The sequence below is a fragment of the Bombyx mandarina genome, chromosome 04, assembly GCF_030267445.1.
Source record: "Bombyx mandarina strain Sakado chromosome 04, ASM3026744v2".
Classification (NCBI taxonomy): domain Eukaryota; kingdom Metazoa; phylum Arthropoda; class Insecta; order Lepidoptera; family Bombycidae; genus Bombyx; species Bombyx mandarina.
This window is the reverse complement of record NC_143211.1, coordinates 14,654,176-14,674,424: the sequence shown is the minus strand read 5'-3', so window position 1 is coordinate 14,674,424 and position 20,249 is coordinate 14,654,176. Positions and strand designations below refer to the sequence as shown.

Here is a 20,249-nt window from a genome sequence, read left to right as displayed (position 1 = left end):
CTCCTTGTGTCCCATGCTTAAATTATACAAAGTTGTGAAAAATTTCCATTCATTAAAAATAATAAAAAACATTCATCGCCCAAGAGAATTCAACATTAGTGAGTTTCTTTCTGACTACGCTTAAGGCCAAGTATCAAATCTGATAGGTAATAGCAATTTTGAAATTGGAAACACGATAATTTGATGATGACCGCCGATTCTTGGCAGTTTTATTTTTATTATTTTTGAGGTCTGCCGACCTTGATGCTAAGTGGTTACGGTCACTCATCGACATCAGCAATACCACGAAACAAACCAAAAAGTTTTGAAATATTATTCACTCCCACGTGGAATATTATCAATTGAAACCATATCATCTATAATGAATTTTAAAATACATTGATACTGAAAAATATCGTTCATAAGTAAATTACATATTGTGTACATATTTGATGATAGTAAGTATGAATATTTTGTATGTGTATGTGGTGTGTGATAAAATCAAAAATCAAAATCATTAAATTTTTATTCAACATAAATGAAAGTACATACTTGTTGAACGTCAAAAGAACTACCGCCCGTTCGTTTAGACATTAGATGAGCCCCAAGATTTCTGATTTCCGAACGTTTAATATTATCATTATCAAACTGTGTATATTTATTGAAAACCCTATTAATTATACAATTTTCTTTATATTAAAATACAAATTTTAAAAATATTATTGTTTTTATTATTATATATTATTAAGATGTCGTAGGCGCGATTTCGTCCTTTTAAGATTGCAGTTTTTAAGTTATCCAAATATTTATATTCGTATTCACTAAAATTTAAGTGCCGATATCACAAAAAACTAAGAACAGTCAATATTCACCAAAAAGATAATGAAAGCGAATTTTTTTTTATTTGTTGCCACGATAACGATAATATCGCCGACGATATCGGACCCTGCTATGTTTGAGCGACCTCTGACACTTTTTTACCGACCGCTAGTTTATCGGTGACGATGTATTGTTGCCGTTTCTCTTTCGTATCGTTCTTAGACTATAAAATGTGACCTTCAGTTGCATTTTGTATTATAGGTAAACATAAGTTCTATTCGAGGTATAAAGAAAATAATTATTCGGGTATACATTTTTGATTATGATTTTTAAGCTATTGCATAGCTTCTATCGCGGGCCTTGAGCGAGCGCGGCGACTTAATCAAGAAATTCCGTAACGAAAATAACCTTACACCCCCACTACGCCTACTATGTAGCTCGCGTTCAACACATTCACACGTTGCGCTTGTGTAGTGCTTGTGAATAAGCGTGACGTCCCACTGCCGCATGCACATCGTGAAAAGTCTGCCTATCTCTCCCTCGCGCGGTCTAGGTTATGAGTGTGAAGGGGACAGTTAATGTTTATAAATATGTATAGCGTGGTCTTATTTTATTGTTTTAATATTAAATTATTATTGTCATAAGTTGATAAAAAATGCTATGCAATAGCTTTACCGCGGCAGTCTCCGAGTGCCACACGTGTTTTTTTATTGCCAAAAAAAACTACTTTATAAAGTTATTAACTTTATGTTATTCACAATGATTTATAAACAATATATAATAAAAATATTTTATTTTTTGTAAGTTATTACAAAATTAAGTCGTACACCGTGTGTACATTACTAATAAAAATCTTACGTTACGGACGTTTTTTCCGGTTAGGGTACCCATCCGCATCGTCCCATACGGAAAATCGTTCCAAAAAAAATATAGCATTCATATTTGCAGCAGTAGTTTGGAAATTATAGCATTCATATTTGCAGCAGTAGTTTGGGAATGTTGAATTCAGAATAACAACAATCTCGTGAAACTATATAGGCAATAATTATGTTTGCATTACAAAGTTTCATAACTCCAGGAATCGTTTGAATAAACAAAATATCAAGTTGTTTGTGGTTGTGAAGTTCCTGGAATCTATCTAAAAACAGAATTTATTCTAAAACACGGGTATATCGCGTTAATCACTATCAATTCGCAGAACGCACTGCTGAAACGGTATTCGGATTGATGGGATGTGTTTTTTTTTTTTTTTTTCGTCGACGGAATCCTTAATTGGAAGGCCTTGAAAGACTGTTTCGAAATATGCAAGAATAGCTCGATTCCAATGACTTTTAATATTTCGAAAGATGAAATGAATCACAAAAATTTACCCATACAGTATTTTTTTATTCAACTGTAATTGAGAGTTTGGCTTCGTTTGCCTAAGTGCGTTGTAGCATTCGCGTGTTGTGCTTAAATTCCGCTTAACACTGTTTGCTACGTTGGTAGTAATCTATACATATAAATAAAATTAGAGTGTCTGTTTGTAGTATTGAAATAACCGCTTTTTACTACATGCATATGAATGAATATATATACGGTACATACACCAAAATAATTTTTTTTTACAATTTTTGTCTGTCTGTCTGTTCCGGCTAGTCTCTGGAACGGCTGGACCGATTTTGATGAGACTTTCACTAATAGGTAGCTGATGATATAAGGAGTAACTTAGGCTACTTTTTTTTAGACTAGCTTCGCCCCCCGGCGTCACCCGGAGTTATTGTCGTACCGCGCGCAACATGGCGGGCTTCGCCTATCAATAATAAAATTTAATGTTTCCGAAGCGAAGCGAGGGCGGGTCGCTAGTATAAAATAAAATGTATAAATGAAATATGACGATGCACTACCGTCGTGTTCTTCATGTCTTGTTGCCATCAACACAAAAAAAATGCAAACGTTATGTTCTGACATGAACAAACAATATATTGTGTACTTTAAAATCATCAGCCCATCGGATTCGCGCCATTTTAAAATTAAGTTTACATACAAGTTTGCTTGGACATTTATAAGAGTTTGGTATTGCGGGAACATTTGCTTCGCAGTCAAGAGATTTTCACACATTCCTCAACTTAACAATGTTTCTGAATTATTCTTGTTCGTGTAATGAATATGCACGCAATATTTAACAGCATAGAACTTTCCTTTACTTTTTAATTAATAAAGTATCGCGATAGTCTTATAGACATAACAAAATAAACTCGATCATCTTTTAAAGTTATAAAGAATGTTTATATCATTATCTTAATTGGAGACCTTGCAATCGTGTTATTCTGTTTCGTATTCAGTAAAAAATTATAATTGCAGATGAAGCAATCAATTCGTTATCGAATTTGAACCTAAAGATGAAATATTAAATGTAAAAACTACGGCTACCAAACGCTTTATATACAAGATTTTAGAAGAGAAATAAGCAGGTTAATAGTGGTTATTCGTGAGGCCTTGAAGTTACCTCCAGTAATATTGCAAACTTATTAATTTTGCGATTTATTAATTTGATTACACAATACTTATTCAACGTGGAAGTCGTTCGTGAATACGTCTAATTACAATTTGCGTAATTACTTATGGTAGGACCTCTTGTGAGTCCGCATGGGTAGGTACCACCACCCTGCCTATTTCTGTCGTGAAGCAGTAATGCGTTTCGGTTTGAAAGGCGGGGCAGCCGTTGTAACTATACTGAGACCTTAGAACTTATATCTCAAGATGGGTGGTGCATTTACATTGTAGATGTCTTTGAGCTCCAGTAACCACTTAAAACCAGGTGGGCTATGAGCTCTTTCACCCATTTAAGAAATAAAAAAACGTGTTTTCCACCGTGTACGTGTCTTTGTAGCTCGTCCACCCAACTAAGCAATAAAAAAAAACGTCTTAAGTATGTATTTCTCTAGTAAAATTGATGCCTCTCTGCGGGATTCGAACATCGGCACAGTCGCATCACTCGACACGAATGCACCATACGTTATCCTCTAGGCCACGACGACAACCACGGCTAATATATCGTTTAAAACACTAAATGGACACTACCTACACTGCGTTTGCTATTTTAGGAACTTGCACGCTAATTACCTTCGTGAAGTTTGTGTATTTGGAATGCACATGACGCGATGACGAATTCATATAATCAAATAACTTGGCGACATTACGCAAAAACTAGTTAAATTAGCTACACCGTAATGCGGCGATCGCCTTGGGTCATAAATATTCATTCCTTTTATGTTGCCGGTGTAATAAATACAGCTGTTGATTCTTAGACTGTGTCTGTAGGTACGAGTGTCACTAAAGAAACTGGAATATATTATGACTGGTTAATGTGCTCTTTGATCGGAGGAGTTTCATTGTATTCCATTAAACGTGCAGAAATAACCTGTTAATATTAATTATGTTGGTCCCAGGCTTATATAATAATATGAGGTGCTCTATCTCATTCTGCATATCTTTATGTGATTCTGTTCTGATTAGGAATGAATATAAAGACATTTAGTGGGATGCGAATCCCGTATTGTTTCTAAATAACAGTGGCTTCCAGTGACTTTCTACCGAACCATACTCACCCGTCATGGTACAACTCATCAGTGGTACAAGCTTAGTTTGCTCTGAATATGTTATCTAGTAATTATTATTTGGTAATTCAAATAATGTTATTAGGAGTATCAATGTCATCATTTCAATTTTCAATCCCATTCGGTTCGCTGATACAGAGCGTATCTCCGATACCTCTAGATATCTTGGTAATCGTCTCTGGTAATGCTGTTAAAAATTTGCGCAGTTACTGATAGCAGGGCGTATTATGAGATCGTATGAGTAGCTACCACCGTTCTGCGTTGGTCCAGACTTCTCCTTTCTTTCATGCTTTCGGTAATGGATAACCGTCATATGATAAAATTGAATCTCCTACGTACTATTTGAACGTGGGTGGCGGCATTCACGTGGTGAACTTATGAACCTATGAAATACGGTAACCACTTTTCCCCCTACCTATTTGTTAGTAGCTTAAGGCTATTCCAGCTTCTCGTGGACGACAAGGTGAGCTCACGGCTCAACTTGAGAGAATTTGCTAACACTAGCCTTAGCAAGAGCAGTGCTTCGTAGAATTAACCACCAGATCGGAGTCGCGACCCTACTGAGAAGATCTTGACCACAATACCCAAATGAACCACGAGGTGGATTGCCTATCTACAGTTATAAAAAAAAACTCCTTACAATTGAGAACCATTGCTGTGACGTTTTCTGCTCGAATCTTAATGAATACGACACACATAAAATATTTTTTAATTTCAATAAATTTAAAGGTAGCCGTTGTTGTTCGACTACACTTGTCCTAACACTTGGTCAAACATATATTGCAGTAATATGAAAATGGAAATAAATTATTAAAATCGACACGTCATAAATTAAACAAGTAAAGATTATATTTATTTACAAAAAAATATATTTTGGAATACTTTATCTATGAAATGATGTAGTGAACAATGTCTAATCATCCTGGCTAAGGCAGCTGGTGCACAGAATGATATGATTATGTCAGAGGAGCTTTCTTGTTCCTAGTCGGATACTTTTGGCTGAGTAGTCGTGGCTATCGATGGACAGGGTTAGGTCTCGTCGTCGCCACTCGTTTTTTTTTATTTATTTTTATTGCTTATATGAGTGGACGAGCTCACAGCCCACCTGGTGTTAAGTGGTTACTAGAGCCCATAGACATCTTTTTTTATTTTTTTTTTATTGCTTAGATGGATGGACGAGCTCACAGCCCACCTGATGCTAAGTGGTTACTGGAGCCCATAGACATCTACAACGTAAATGCGCCACCCACCTTGAGATATAAGTTCTAAGGTCTCAAGTATAGTTACAACGGCTGCCCCACCCTCCAAAACCGAAACGCATTACTGCTTCACGGCAGAAATAGGCAGGGTGGTGGTACCTACCCGCGCGGACTCACAAGAGGTCTAACCACCAGTAGTAATAAGGCAGCCGTACGTCGAGCGATGTTCCTCCATTGGATGCGACTGTTGGCATTGCGTGCAATCTGTACATTGCACAAAGGAGCTTACTTACATCTACGTAATGTTAAGAGGTAACAGGAGTATATGGACAGTAGAAGGTTAAAACTCAGCGACTATTGAAATTGTGTAATACCGCGTAAGCCTTGTCAAGCGTCGTTTGAAAAAGAAGATTTTCACTGTACCATACACATTCTCCCGGTGGCCCCTAGTACGAAATATGTCAGTCTGTTAAACGGCTTTCATTACAGATCATAAAAATAACTAGCACAAGAGTCAAGGTTTGAAAGCAAATTCATTCATATTGATTCATAGCGCGTGTCTCCTGAGAGCACACAAGCATTGAATTAATTGAAACAATAGAACACAATCTCAAATGAAAAGAGAAGGCCGTTTCGTTAAAATTACGCAATTTTATAAATACCCTACATTTTTAAGTAGCAGATTTATGTTCAGTCTCGTCCTTAGGGATCCAATAGATCCAATAACTCTTGCATTAGACGCCTTCAGCTCCAACACAAGCAAGCTTAGGGACTCTGGTAACTGTAGTCACGGAACTCTGCAAAGAGTTCGTCGTGCAACCTAATCCATAAATCAGACAGTTGAGTGTCTGGCCTGATCTTCTTAGTGGGTCGCGATTCCGATCTGGTAGTAGATGCATTCGTGAAGCAGCTTCTGTTGAGCTGCTAGGTCTCCTTTTAGCAAACCCCACCCCTCCTGAGCCTTTGCTCGCCCACCTGTCCCGGCGAAACTGGAAAAGCCTTCAGGACACCGTAATCTTTTCTTCCTAAAAAAGTGGACGTCTGCAGCCGATTTGATAATGGTGACAGTAATAATAGTAGAATAGGTTATAAAGCATTCCATTAACCATGATTTTGGTCGGAATTCGATCAATGGACCTAGTAGGTAACTTTAATTGTCCTAATTGTCCCTTTAATTGCCTTATTATGAAAAGTCATACATTCGAGTATTATATTATCAAAGAGGGAGTACCGAACATAAATTTCAAATGTTAGCCAAATGTTTAGCCATGACGACATTCGCATTCATTTTCCCTACAGGAAGGAGGTCAAAGACCTTAATAGCACGTTAAGAAAAAGACTTAAAAAAATTATTTGGTCAGCGAATAATTGCAACTTAGAAAAAAAAAACTGGGCCGTGTCCATGCGAACGTAAGCCTAATTTGAAAAACTGCATTACGTTATTTAAAAAAAACACGTGCAGACCATTATCAGTTTAACATGTTGACATGCCATGCCATGTAGGTCATCGGTGCCCTACGTAGCGCACTGAAGTAATTATGTCGATTTCTGTTATTGAGCGCCTGGCATTGCCTAACTTTACCTTCTTTCGTTTTTAATGTGTTTTAGACTTTTAGGCCTCTGAGAAATAGATTTCTTCTCAGTAACTCCAGACTTTTCTAGAGTCTACTATACATTCCGGCGCCTTAGTAAGAAGAACGAAGACAGAAATCGATATAATTACTTCAAGTCCTAGAAGTCGTCGTGGCCTAAAGGATAAGACGTCCGATGCATTCGTGTTGAGCGATGCAACGGTGTTCGAATCTCAAGCGGGTACCAATTTTTCTAATGAAATACGCACTCAACAAATGTTCACGATTGACTTCCACGGTGAAGGAATAACATCGTGTAATAAAAATCAAACCCGCAAAATTATAATTTGCGTAATTACTGGTGGTAGGACCTCTTGTGAGTCCGCGCGGGTAGGTACCACCACCCTGGCTATTTCTGCTGTGAAGCAGTAATGCGTTTCGGTTTGAAGGGTGGGGTAGCCGTTGTGACTATACTGAGACCTTAGAACTATATCTCAAGGTGTGTGGCGCATTTACGTTATAAATGTCTATGGGCTCCAGTAACCACTTAACACCAGGTGGGCTGTGAGCTCGTCCACACATCTAAGAAATAAAAAAATAAAAATACGGGTATATGCTTGGGGATTTTTTAACATCCGCATTGGCTAAGGATGTTTGCTATTTACAGCATTTGAGAAAGTCAAGAACTTGAGCATCTAAGTCAAGGAAAATATATTTTGTACCTACAATGTAACATAGTAGGTACATCGGATAAAATAACCTCGGCGGCCTCCAATAAAATAACACATCGTCGAGTTGACGGTACGGTTTTTTTTTTGCAACATTCTGATGGCCCGTTGTTTTTGCGCTCTCGAATCCGCGTTCGAACTTACGTCACGTCTTCGTAGACAGACAGCCGGTATTACTTACGATACACGAGCTCCTACTGCAATTAGTGGCCTGCGAAGTTGAGTTTGCATCGAGAATTTAATTCAAAGCCATTCAAGTCGTGTTAAGCTATGAGATGTCCTTCAAACGAGGCTTGTAGAGAGTACCTAACGGTAGACAGCGGCTTAGCTTTATCCCTGTGGTATTCCTGACGTCTATGACCGACGGTAACCACACACCATCAGATGGGCCGTATGCTCGTCTGTCTACAAGAGCCAAAAAATATGACAATAGAACTATTCCAATTTACAGTATGGTTTCTCAAATGTTCTTACCGTGCACGCAATACAGACGTAATTTTTTTGTACCATGCGTCACGTTAAACAGTAGTCGACTTTAACATAACATGAATAACATAGCTCATAAGCATACAATTATTTATTTTAGAATTCATTACGACCTTCCATATTTCGTAACGCGAATCAAGTTGAGAAATAGTCAGTTGCTTTGCGAAAAGTATCCATAGTCATGTACAGACAGACCTCCGAAGTACTGTAATTTTAAGAAATAAACTGGATTGTCAAACATCAATATAAAATATGGCTCTTATACGTAGTAGTACTAAATTAATAAAATGATTATCAAAGAAAAGAGCTGGGCGTGTCGAGGGTTCTTTTAATTGGGACAACTGTGGCGAATACATTCAATACTTGAACTCATCACGAATTGCTTCAAGAAAATATATCTAAGTGGTGACGGTGGAATTTGCGGCTGACGACCCAGTTGCTCAGATTACCGAAACATTTAGACAAATAATACTCGTAATTGCATACGCTGCAAACCTGGCCGCATCTTTGTCGATGTCGGAGAAACAGACACGACAAGCAAAATCCACAAATCGTCTACAAATCTAATAACTTATTTCTAATTCTTCCTTCGTTCAGTAGTAGCTTCGAAGGCTCGATTTTAAATTGGCGTGTTCAATATAATGTATTTATTCTCTCTTTCTAAATTATTCCTTCACATATACAGTAATCTGATAGTAGCAGTTGCGAATATTTTAATATATTTTTGAACGGTTTTTGACGATTGTTATCGTCATTGCCCTAGAGAACTGATTTAAAAATACCATTAGCGACTATTCCTCGGGATAAAAATTAACATATTCGTCAAAGAAGCTTCGAGGTTAACAACTTAGAATACTTAGATACGCTTTAGTATCCCGATTACCCATTTACCCATGTTACCCATGTTACCCTAATGTATATATTACCCTAATGTTATATATATTTAGAAAAAATAGGCGCTTTTTACAAGTCAATTCCAAGATCCATTGAATGTGACTTTGTTGAACAGTTTGTACGTGACACATGTAATTGTATCTATTCTTAACTGTGACCTATTTCTGTTGATTGTGGTTTCGCCAAATAAATTGAACCTTGGCCAATAATTACTAGAGTTGAGAGTCGCAACATCTTTGCTATGCACAATCTGTCTAGATAAAACTAAAAAGGTTTTTGTAGGCTTTAATTTGGAGTTACATGCCTATGTTCGAAAGTAATTTTTCTTTTCCTACCTAAGCTGAGAGCCTTGAGAGGCTATTTCAGCGTAACCTTAACTAGTAGGTGAGCTTACGGGGCTCAAACTTGACGGCGTTGCTAGCACGAACCCTAGCAAGAGCCGTGGTTCGCAGAATCTACCACCGGATCGGAAACGCGACCCACTGAGAAGATCCGGCGAGAAATTCAGTGGGCTGTGTCTGAAGGTTAAGAAAGTAAATTGTAAATATCTATCGGTTCACGTTATAGACAAAGAAGAGAAATATGTTTTGCTGTTTGTTTAAATGAGTAGATAAGATATATCGTTAGAAGAGGAACGAACTGAATAATTACCTTTGAAATTCAATCGAATCGGTGTAATCATATAACATCGTCTGGACTAAAACATTTTGTCAAAAACTTTATTTTAATACAAAACCAGCAATAACATTTAGCTGGACTAGATAAGGGGGGTAGTTTCCAATTTGAAGTCTTCGTAGCCTAAAGGATAAGACGTCCAGTGCATTTGTAATGATGCAACGGTGTTCGAATCCCGCCGGCGGGTACCGATTTTTGTAATAAAATATGTACCTTACAAATGTTTACGATTGACTTCCACGGTGAAGAGATAACATCGTATAATAAAAATGAAACCCGCAAAATTATAATTTGCGTAATTACTGGTGGTGGTAGAACCTCTTGTGAGTCCGCACGGGTAGGTACCACCGCCCTGCCTATTTCTGCCGTGAAGTAGTAATGCGTTTCGGTTTGAAGGGTGGGGTAGCCGTTACAACTATACTGAGACCCTAGAACTTATATCTCAAGGTCGGTGGCGCATTTACGTTGTAGATGTCTATGGGCTCCAGTAACCACTTAACACCAGGTGGGCTGTGAAATCGCCCACCCATCTAAGCTATAAAAATTCCTTTGTAGCGTTAATCTAAAATACTATATTTCTGAACGGTATACATATTCCAGAATTACATTAAATAACGTTGCTATATAACTGTATGCTTAGTTTCTGAACGAACAAGTTCGCTCTATTATACCGGACCATTAAAACAAATTCTATATTTTGCATATATATTCTATATTAGTTAAAAACAAACAATATAATAATTGTATTTAAAGCGATGATGGCCTTGGTTTCGTGATAGCGATTCAGCTTTTTCCTTAGATGCAAATTAAGTAATTGACGTCAATGTGAATTTTGTCACACGGATTATTTGGTGACGCATAGAAAACAAACTACGATTTAATTTTTCGGTCTGGGCCGTACCTGGTCCAGAGATTGACCATTGCGATACAGCGTGGCAATGCTGCTAGCGTAATGGGTACTTTCGGGCCGGGTGCGATCCAGAGTGGCACGTCCTTACGGATCCATCAGATCCAATAACCTTTGCATTAGACGCCTTCAGCTCTAACACTAGGAGCAGGCTTAGGGACCCCGGTAACCGTACTCGTCGAACTCGACAAAGAGTTCGCCGTGCAACCGAACCCATGAATCAGCTCGCTGAGTTTCTCGCGGTCGCGATTCCGATCCGGTAGTAGATTCATTCGCGAAGCAGCTGCTCTTGAGCTGTTAGGTCTCCTTCGGAGGCGCTCGGGTAGCTGTAAGCAAATCCCACCCCTCCTGGCTGAGCCTTTGCTCGCCCACCTGTCCTGGTGGAACTGGAAAGGCCTCCGGGCTACCAGGAATCCTTCAATCATAAAAAAAAAAGATCCCTTGTGGCTTGTTTGAGTAGCCGATGCTTATGCGCGCATTGCTGTTAGCGTGGACCTATAGGTTACTTATGACGACGCTTGTAGCTGAAAGTGAGTATTGTAATTTTTGACGAAGCATGTTAAAAACATTTTTTTAGCACAAACATAGAACTGTTGATGCTAAGTAGTCCTCCGTTTTCACACTGGAATAGACAGATTGACAGTTTGAAGCTGTCACCGAAATTCACATAACAATACGAACTACATCATGTATCTTGATGGCGTTCGCTCCTGGCCTTTTCATTTTTCATTTTTATTTTTTTTAATTGTATTTTTTGACTTGTTTTTTCGTTTATTGTAGATATTTTTACTTATTTAAAAAAAAAAGAAAATATTTGAGAAAAAACAAAAAAAAAGCCCGCTGAGTTTGTTTCGCCGATTCTTCTCAGGGCTGTGGCTTTTTTTGGAACCGGTGGTAGATTTAACATTGTTATTTATATTTTGACATTCAACAAGTGTGTTATACTGACATCTAAGTTGAAATAAATGATTTTGATAAAACTTGTACTCCTAACAAGTACCAGTGTCAATTCTAGTGTACTACTTAGTCTAGTCATTAGTGACTGAGACCACTGTAATACGGGTTCAATTAGAAGAAATGTAACATACAGTGAATATGACATAATAAATTCATGAATATACCAACAATGTAGAACTTTGATCATTCTCGTCATTTCAATATTAGAGAGAGAGAGAGAGAGAGAGAGAGTATATATACTTTATTGTACACTGGTACACAATTAACATTAAAAAACACCAACAAGCAGATATAGGACTAGTGGTAGGAACTCTTGTGAGTCCGCGCGGGTAGGTACCATCACCCCGCCTATTTCTGCCGTGAAGCAGTAATTCGTTTCGGTTTGAAGGGTGGGGTAGCCGTTGTAACTATACTTGAGATCTTAGAACTTATATCTCAAGGTGGGTGGCGCATATACGTCGTATATGTCTATGGGCTCCAGTAACCACTTAACACCAGGTGGGCTGCGAGCTCGTCCATCCATCTAAGCAATAAAAAATGTCGTTTTAATGAAATACCTAACATATAATAAACAAATAAGTGTAATAACTACGAAAACGTCTAAATGTTCTCAAATACGAACGGCAACCTTCAAAACCGTAGACCGGATACCGAAATGATTCCCAGAAACGCAACGAACTTGACGACTCGAATACAAAAAACAGCGACTCACAAATATGGTGTCAGATTTGTCTGGACTTCCGAAATTATTGGGCATGATATTATATTGTTTGAGGCTATTAAATTATTAAAATACACCCACGCGTATCGACCCTCATCTCTTACTGCGGAAATTTATCTTTTCCCGTTTCTCTAAATAGACATTCTTACAGCCAGCTGATGCGAAGCGGTCATCGGAGCCCTTAGAGAGATTTGAGTGTCGATGAGACGAAAATAGGTTTCCGCGTCGAATTTGATATTGGTAGTAGTAATATCTTGTGGGAGGCCTATCCACGCTACGTCTTCGGTACGCGGTCGCCATTCAAGAACGTTCTGGCCCCAGCAACTATCCGTTCCACGAGCAATGTGCCCTGCCCACTGCCACTTCAACGAGATGGACCGAGGACCTATTGAGGTTCGCGGGGATCCGATGTATGCAGGCAGTGCGGGACCGGTCTTTGTGGCGAGGCTTGGAGGAGGCCTATGCGCCGCAGTGGATGTCTGTAGGCTGATAAGAAGAAGAAGAAGTAGTAGTATTGATTTATTGCTCATCATAATTTATCTCCCTTAACTTTTGGCTATTGACGCTTGTTCGCGTTGTATCAATGGGATCATGTATCTCGCCTGTTTCAAATATTCATGCGTATGAAGATCAGGACAGTTTTTAATTATAATGATATCGAAATTGGCTTTTACATTAGGGTATCTAAGATTTGCAGCTGCCTGTTCTGATACTGGATAGTTTCCATCGGATATTGATAAATTCATTCCGAAGTAAAAACTATCCCACTAAGTTTCTCACTGGATCTTCTCAATGGATCGTGTTTCCGATCCGGTGATAGATTCTGCGACAGCGTCTGCGTTTGACCACCGAGAGCTCACCTACACGCTATGGTAAAGCTGATACAGCCTCTCAAGGCTATCGGCATAGGTAGAAAAAACAAAAAACATAACATTTTCTTTATCAAATTTCAGGTAAATACGAAACTCTCCTGGACGACGTTCTCCTAGCACTGCACACGATCCAAGTAACTGGAGTGAATTTCCCGAGACTGACCAGCACCTCGGGCACCGCACAGAAACTCCACAAGTACTACTCGCAGCTAGACTTACCGCTGATAAGGAGGTTATACAAACTATATAAATACGATTTCAAAATATTCGATTACCATTTAGATAGTTTAGTCGGTTTTGATCTAGATTGATGTAGTTGTATGAAACAATCTGTAATTTAATACGATTTTTGTGAATGCGGAAGCACTTACCGGATAACTAACGCAGAAATATAAGCGAACGATCCTTATAAAGTTTTATAGAAACACGCGGTGAGTAAATGTGCAGTATGACAATAGAAACTTAAAAGAAAAAAGAAATATTTTACTTGTACATACTGAACATTTCCTATTTTGGGGTTCTCATGTTTGCACTAAAATGTGTCCTGTAGTGTTTTAAAAAAGTCTTAAATGAATTGTAAAGAATGCCGCTTACCATTTCATACAGTATGAAAAAAAAAAACAAATATTTTTCTCATTTGATCATTTCGATCGTATTACACCGAACTTGAATAATATGTGACTAGTCCAACGAAATTGAAAATGTCGCTGTATTTCCTTCCATTATATTTAGAATAGTTTAATAAGTACAATGATTTAATTGATATAATTTCTAAATTATATTTTCACTGGGCATCGTGAAATTTCAGAGGTAATGTTGAGTTGAGTTCACACAAGTAGTTATTGATGTACTTACATGTGTATGTATGTTATTAAATTTATTATTAGTATTTATAGTAAATTTATAGTATTATTTATAGTAGATTTTTCGGAAATTGCAACGTTGAACTTAACATTTTAAGTATGTTGTATAGCAGTAGTGTTGTATGTATAATAATTAGGGACGGAGCAAATAATATAATGATTCAATCAATTCACTCAAAGCGCTTTGATGCACTTTTACATTCTGATGCAGTTATTTATTAACAAAATGAACAACAAAAAGGGCGATTTTATTAACAACAATCGCGTTTTAAAGAAGTCTCAATAGGTGTCAATAGGTAGATTATCTAAAAAAGTACATAATAGAGTTCTACGTTATGCTTTAAACACTTTTAATACTTTCTATATCTTGTTAGATCTATATAAATATTGATTTGAAGTCGTCGTGGCCTAAAGGACAAGACGTCCGGTGCATTCGTATCTAGCGATGCACCGATGTTCGAATCCCGCAGCCGGGTACTAATTTTTCTAATCAAATACGTACTTGACAAATGTTCACGATTGACTTCCACGGTGAAGGAATAACATCGTGTAATAAAAATCAAACCCGCAAAATTATAATTTGCGTAATTACTGGTGGTAGGACCTCTTGTGAGTCCGCACGGGTAGGTACCACCACCCCGCCTATTTCTGCCGTGAAGCAGTAATGCGTTTCGGTTTGAAGGGTGGGGCAGCCGTTGTAACTATACTGAGACCTTAGAACTCATATCTCAAGGTGGGTGGTGGCATTTACGTTGGGTCGGTGGCGGCATTTACGTTGTAGACGTCTGCGGGCTCCAGTAACCACTTAACACCAGGTGGGCTGTGAGCTCGTCCACCCATCTAAGCAATAAAAAAAAAACGCAAATCGAAATGTCTAATATTAGGATTATTCTTATCACCTAGATCCCTAGAATCCTAAAAAGTAGGAAAGTCTGCATAAAAATGATATTATTTCCTTTTTGGAAACTGTCAGAGATCTCTCGTTCATGTTCATGAATTCAAGTATGTATTTATTTAATCATTTTCAATAGTATATAAGTCCCATTTTGATAAAGTATTCGTTTTTATATTATATTTTTTTTCTTTTTGGTAAGTAAGTAATTATAGCGTATAAGTTTATCGTGAACCATCGCTACTTACCTCTACAAATTTTTTTTATAATCGTTATCAATATTAATTCTTTGATTATTCCTTCCTTTCTTATTATTATTAAATCTAAGTAAATTCCTTAAGTTATTTTTTATCGCATGTAATGTGTGAAATGTTTCAAATATTAACTCGACTTGCCGTAATCGAAATGCGAACAGGGAACGCATTGACCTAGGGATGCACGAATCATTTTGTATTAAATCGATTTATTCGGATCGCATTGAATCGATATACCTCAAGTCCAACAATCAAACATCGAATACTCTTGATCAGTCTTTTAATAATCTATCCACAAAAAAATTTGTGTAGTGCGTTGTGATGAGGTTGTTGTTTGTGGTATGAAAATTGTTTTTTTCCACAGACATTGATATATTTTGAATGCCTCAAAAATCACTTACAGAGAAACAGTTTATAATAAAACAAATATAGCTTTGAAATTATATCAATACTTAAAGTAAAGTAAACGAGATTTTTTTCATATTAGAGTGCTGACATAAGCGTGTCGATACGTAAAAAAAAATCTTTAGATCGTATACTTATATTTGACAATAAAAATCGAATAGTAATATGCTCGGCTCGTGCGTTCAGATCTAGTTTTCTACAAATTCACTGAGCGCTTAATTTTGTATACTAAGTATTCATTGTATCGTTTAATCTATTACTAGATGATGATTGAGCTTAGCTCGGTTTTTTTTTTGATAACGCCATCTTGTTGTGTCTTTAAAGCGGTTAGTTGCTCTCAATTAAGAAAAATTTATTCGCCAATAAATGTCGGGAAGAGTTGATTATTAAAAACACGAATAAAACAACATTTTCTGAAAATAAATTGTAGCTAGATCGATTTATCGCCCCCGAAATCCTCTGTATACTAAATTTTATGAAAATCATTGGAGCCGTTTCCGAGATTCAGATTATATATATACAAGAATTGTTCGCTTAAAGGTATAAGATAAGATAAGATAAATATAATATTATTCTATTTAATCCAATGCTAGATTGTGTTAGCTAAGTTTTAGGGGCGATTCAGTATTTAGTTCTGAGGTATTCGGTTGTCTGATGTCGTTTTTACGTACACTTTACTCACTGGTATACAGTGCGGTTGTTGGTCAGTTTTGTGTTCACTAAGCGAATTATTACCTCAGCGAATTTCCGGAGCCCATAAACAATTAGAAGGCCGACGCCGTCTTCGGGTTCAATATTGATGGATGGCGTTCGCACACGAGGATTATGGGACTGAGGGTTTGAGCTATAGCAAAAAACAACTGAAACAGATTACTAGTATAAGAGAAATGTGATAAGTAATGTTTTCCTAAGCAAATGCATCTACGTACATAAATACTAACTAGTACAATTATTATTTAATTTAGGTGCTTAACCGATGGTGCTAATTGTGTCGTATATCTAAAACATATTACACTTTTTAGGAGACTTGTTTGATATTATTAAGAATCATGATGTCTCATCGAGTGCTCTTAAATAAGATATTAGTTTTATCTTGACTTATAATGATCTTACTGCTGTAAACGTTTAGTTGTAAAAGCGTTGTTTGATGACGCAATATGTTCTTCTGGAAAATTAAATCAATTAATTTGAATCAAAAATTGATTTGTTTCCAAAGTGAAATATGCGTATTACAGCGCCTCTAGTGGTTAGTTTTGTAATTTCGTCGTCTGTCCGCTAGGGGCGCTTGGGGCGTTTTGAAGGGAAAAAAGGTGCTTTTATAATTTGTATATAATAAAAATGTGTCTTGCAGAAGGACAATATTAAACATATCTGATTTTTTTCTTAATCGTATATTTATGTATGTGCTCTACGCGTGTTTGTAGAGTATAATTTTGTCATCGTATAGGTAGTAATTATAATTTATTGATTTTATTTATTTCCTGGCATTGTAACTACTTGTAAATAAATTGGTTACTTAAGCATAGGGTAGACCAATTTATTTAATTTCATTAGGAATGTTTATATATGATTTCCATGTGCAGATTCCTTATTATATTTGTTTGAAATAAGTAGCTAGAACGGTAAAACCGATTATTTAGCTAACTCCTGTATATTTTTTTAATTTTTATTGTATACGGTGTGTACGCTTAGTACTAAAGATTTTTAAATGAAATAAATTTGAAAGTATTCATTTCATAATTGTCTTTCAATTTATTTCTCGACTAGCGGCCCGCTCCAGGTTCGCTCGGGTCTTTAATAAAAAAATCCAAATTAACAATCATAATACACACACATCAACCCTTCTATTTGCGTCAACTTACTAAAAAAAGAAAATTATAAAGATAGTTTTGAATGATCTTGGGTTACATTATTGCAGATATAGCAAGGATCCCGATTTAAAAAAAAAAAAATATATAGCATATGTCACTCTGAGATAGCTTCCAAACAGTGAAAGAATTTTTCAAATCGTTTCAGTAGTTTCGGAGCCTATTCAATACAAACAAACAAATCTTTCCTCTTTATAATATTAGTATAGATTTCACACAAATACTGCATTAACAGACATTAAAAATAATAAGAAGGCACTGAGTGAAGAAATGGTATATGCTAGAGGACTATGGAAGGAGAGGAGGAAAACATGTTGCGCCGACCCCAAGTGACTGAGAGAAGGGCAGGAAAATGATGATGATGATAAATCCCAATTTAATGACCCTGAATTAGGGTTTGCTCATGTCTACAATTATGATAGCTTTTTGCGGCACTTAAATATATGTTTTTGTTAGGGTTGTGACTACATCATTCTTTGTACAACTTTCTTAGTACCTAACAATTGGGAAGGAAATCTTAGAGTAATTCGGCGTCGTGATAATACTTCCAATAACTTATACGGGGTGACCTTACAGGGGCACGACTGACATATCACTTCTGTCGTTATAAAAAAGAATTTCTTTGTCCCCAGTACTTACATACATAGTTATTGTTTTAACAACGCTACTTATGTGACTTGTGTGATATTCTAATTATCCAATACTATTTTTGAATGAAGAAGAGATGGAAAAATTTATGTTAGTACCTTTAAAAACTAAAACCGGGCAGGATATTGGAGCGAAGTTACAAAATGATTGTTCTGTCATCAGTACGCACGCTTTTGAAGTCGGTGAAAATGAAGTTCAAAGATTACGCTACATACAAACTAACACGCAGAGCAAACTATTAAAAGTGCGTTAATTTTTACTTATTTAAAAAAAAAAAAAATATTTGAGAAAAAAACAAAAAAAAGCCCGCTGAGTTTGTTTCGCCGGTTCTTCTCAGGACTGTGGCTTTTTTGAAACCGGTGGTAGAGCTAACATTGTTTTTATGTTTTGACATTCAACAAGTGTGTTATATTGACATCTAAGTTGAAATAAATGATTTTGAATTTGAATTTGAATGTTACCTATCACTTGTACACAGCAATTCGCTACCAGTCAATTCACGAAAAAACTAAATGTAGACCACTGTTATTTGCATCTATGTACACGGGTGTGCAACTCATTAGCATTTTGTAATACAAAAAACATGTGTGTCCTATTTTTTTTAACTATATCGCCTGTGAATCTACTTGGACTTTTTAATATATGGACCGTTTATTTTGAAAGTGGTGTAAGTCCATTTTTGAGAAAAATGAGCTATCACGTAATTCATGCTTAATTTAATGTACAGTTTTATATATAACTAGTCCGTGTTTAATTGCTCAAAAAAATCCCATGTTTTGTACAACTTAAAATCGGTCGGTAAATGAAATTGCATAATCATCAATTATGAAAGTGGTGTAAGTTCAATCGACAGAGGTAGGTGGCATAGCAGATGAATGCCGATCAGTGTTTTGTTATTTTTCATTTATTTTATACTAGGTGTGTCCCGCGGTTTCACCCGCCGACGATTTGCATTGTTTCCCCTCCGTGTATAATGTAATAGCGCAATGTAGGAAACAGGATAAATTCATTTTATATGAAATGAAACGGGAGAATTTCATTTCAATAAAAAATCTCCAAAATGCAATTAAAAAATAGATAAAAAAATACTAATGGGGAACAGGTCAATTGGTTGCAAATATGTTGGTTGAGGTTCCTCAAAATTGCACCATATACCATTTTTTATAAAACAACGATGACGGACGCAGAATTTAAAATTAAAATTATCAATTTATTACTTCTACGTCCTGGAAAACCGTTAAAATTTGAAAAAATCGCCCTGGAGCCTTTGTACCAAAATGCCAGACTTATTACGTACGAAAAATATAAAGACATGAATCAGCTACTACCCTATATATCTCCGGTGCATCATGCATATTTTGAAACACTACCACATGCAGAGAATAAGTTAATTCTTGTAATCAGTATCTTGTAATGACAATGTAGTTGCCGTCTAAAATAAAATTTTATGTGTTGTTATGCGTATTTGTAAACAAAATTATATTAATATGAAGTATATTTTAAGCGATATTTGATTTTTCCAAATTGAAATTAAACGATTTTTACAATTGTCTAATTTTGATAGTGGTGTAAGTTCATATACAGCACATAGATATGTGTTATCGTAGTCTAATTAGCAAAAAACAAATTTATATAAACAAATTAAATGTTGATAAAACAATAGAAACAATGCCAGACCTCATATGATTTGCCTGTATTTTTAAATCAATAAATATAGTAAGTAACCTTTAATTTTCTCGAAACAAAACAAAATGGACTTACACCACTTTCAAAATAAACGGTCCATATGTTACATTATACAGCTTAAGGTTAATTTCTTGTTTCGTTCAAGTATATTCAGTTGAAAAAGTAAAGTCAATTCCGGAGTGTCGTTTTTTGAATGAAAATTCACGTAAAAATTTAGTATCGTACA

General features: G+C 36.3%; 1 protein-coding gene across 1 annotated transcript in view; it reads left to right on the top strand.

The window, feature by feature from the left end:
- Positions 1–17,561, top strand: part of LOC114246040 (carbohydrate sulfotransferase 11) — a 39,562-nt gene extending 22,001 nt beyond the window's left edge. The window contains exon 4 of the mRNA XM_028178418.2: positions 13,489–17,561. Coding sequence (XP_028034219.2) covers positions 13,489–13,718 — 230 coding nt within the window. The 3' untranslated portion in view covers positions 13,719–17,561. The remainder of the gene's footprint in view (positions 1–13,488) is intronic.
- The last annotated feature ends 2,688 nt before the right edge of the window (positions 17,562–20,249 follow it).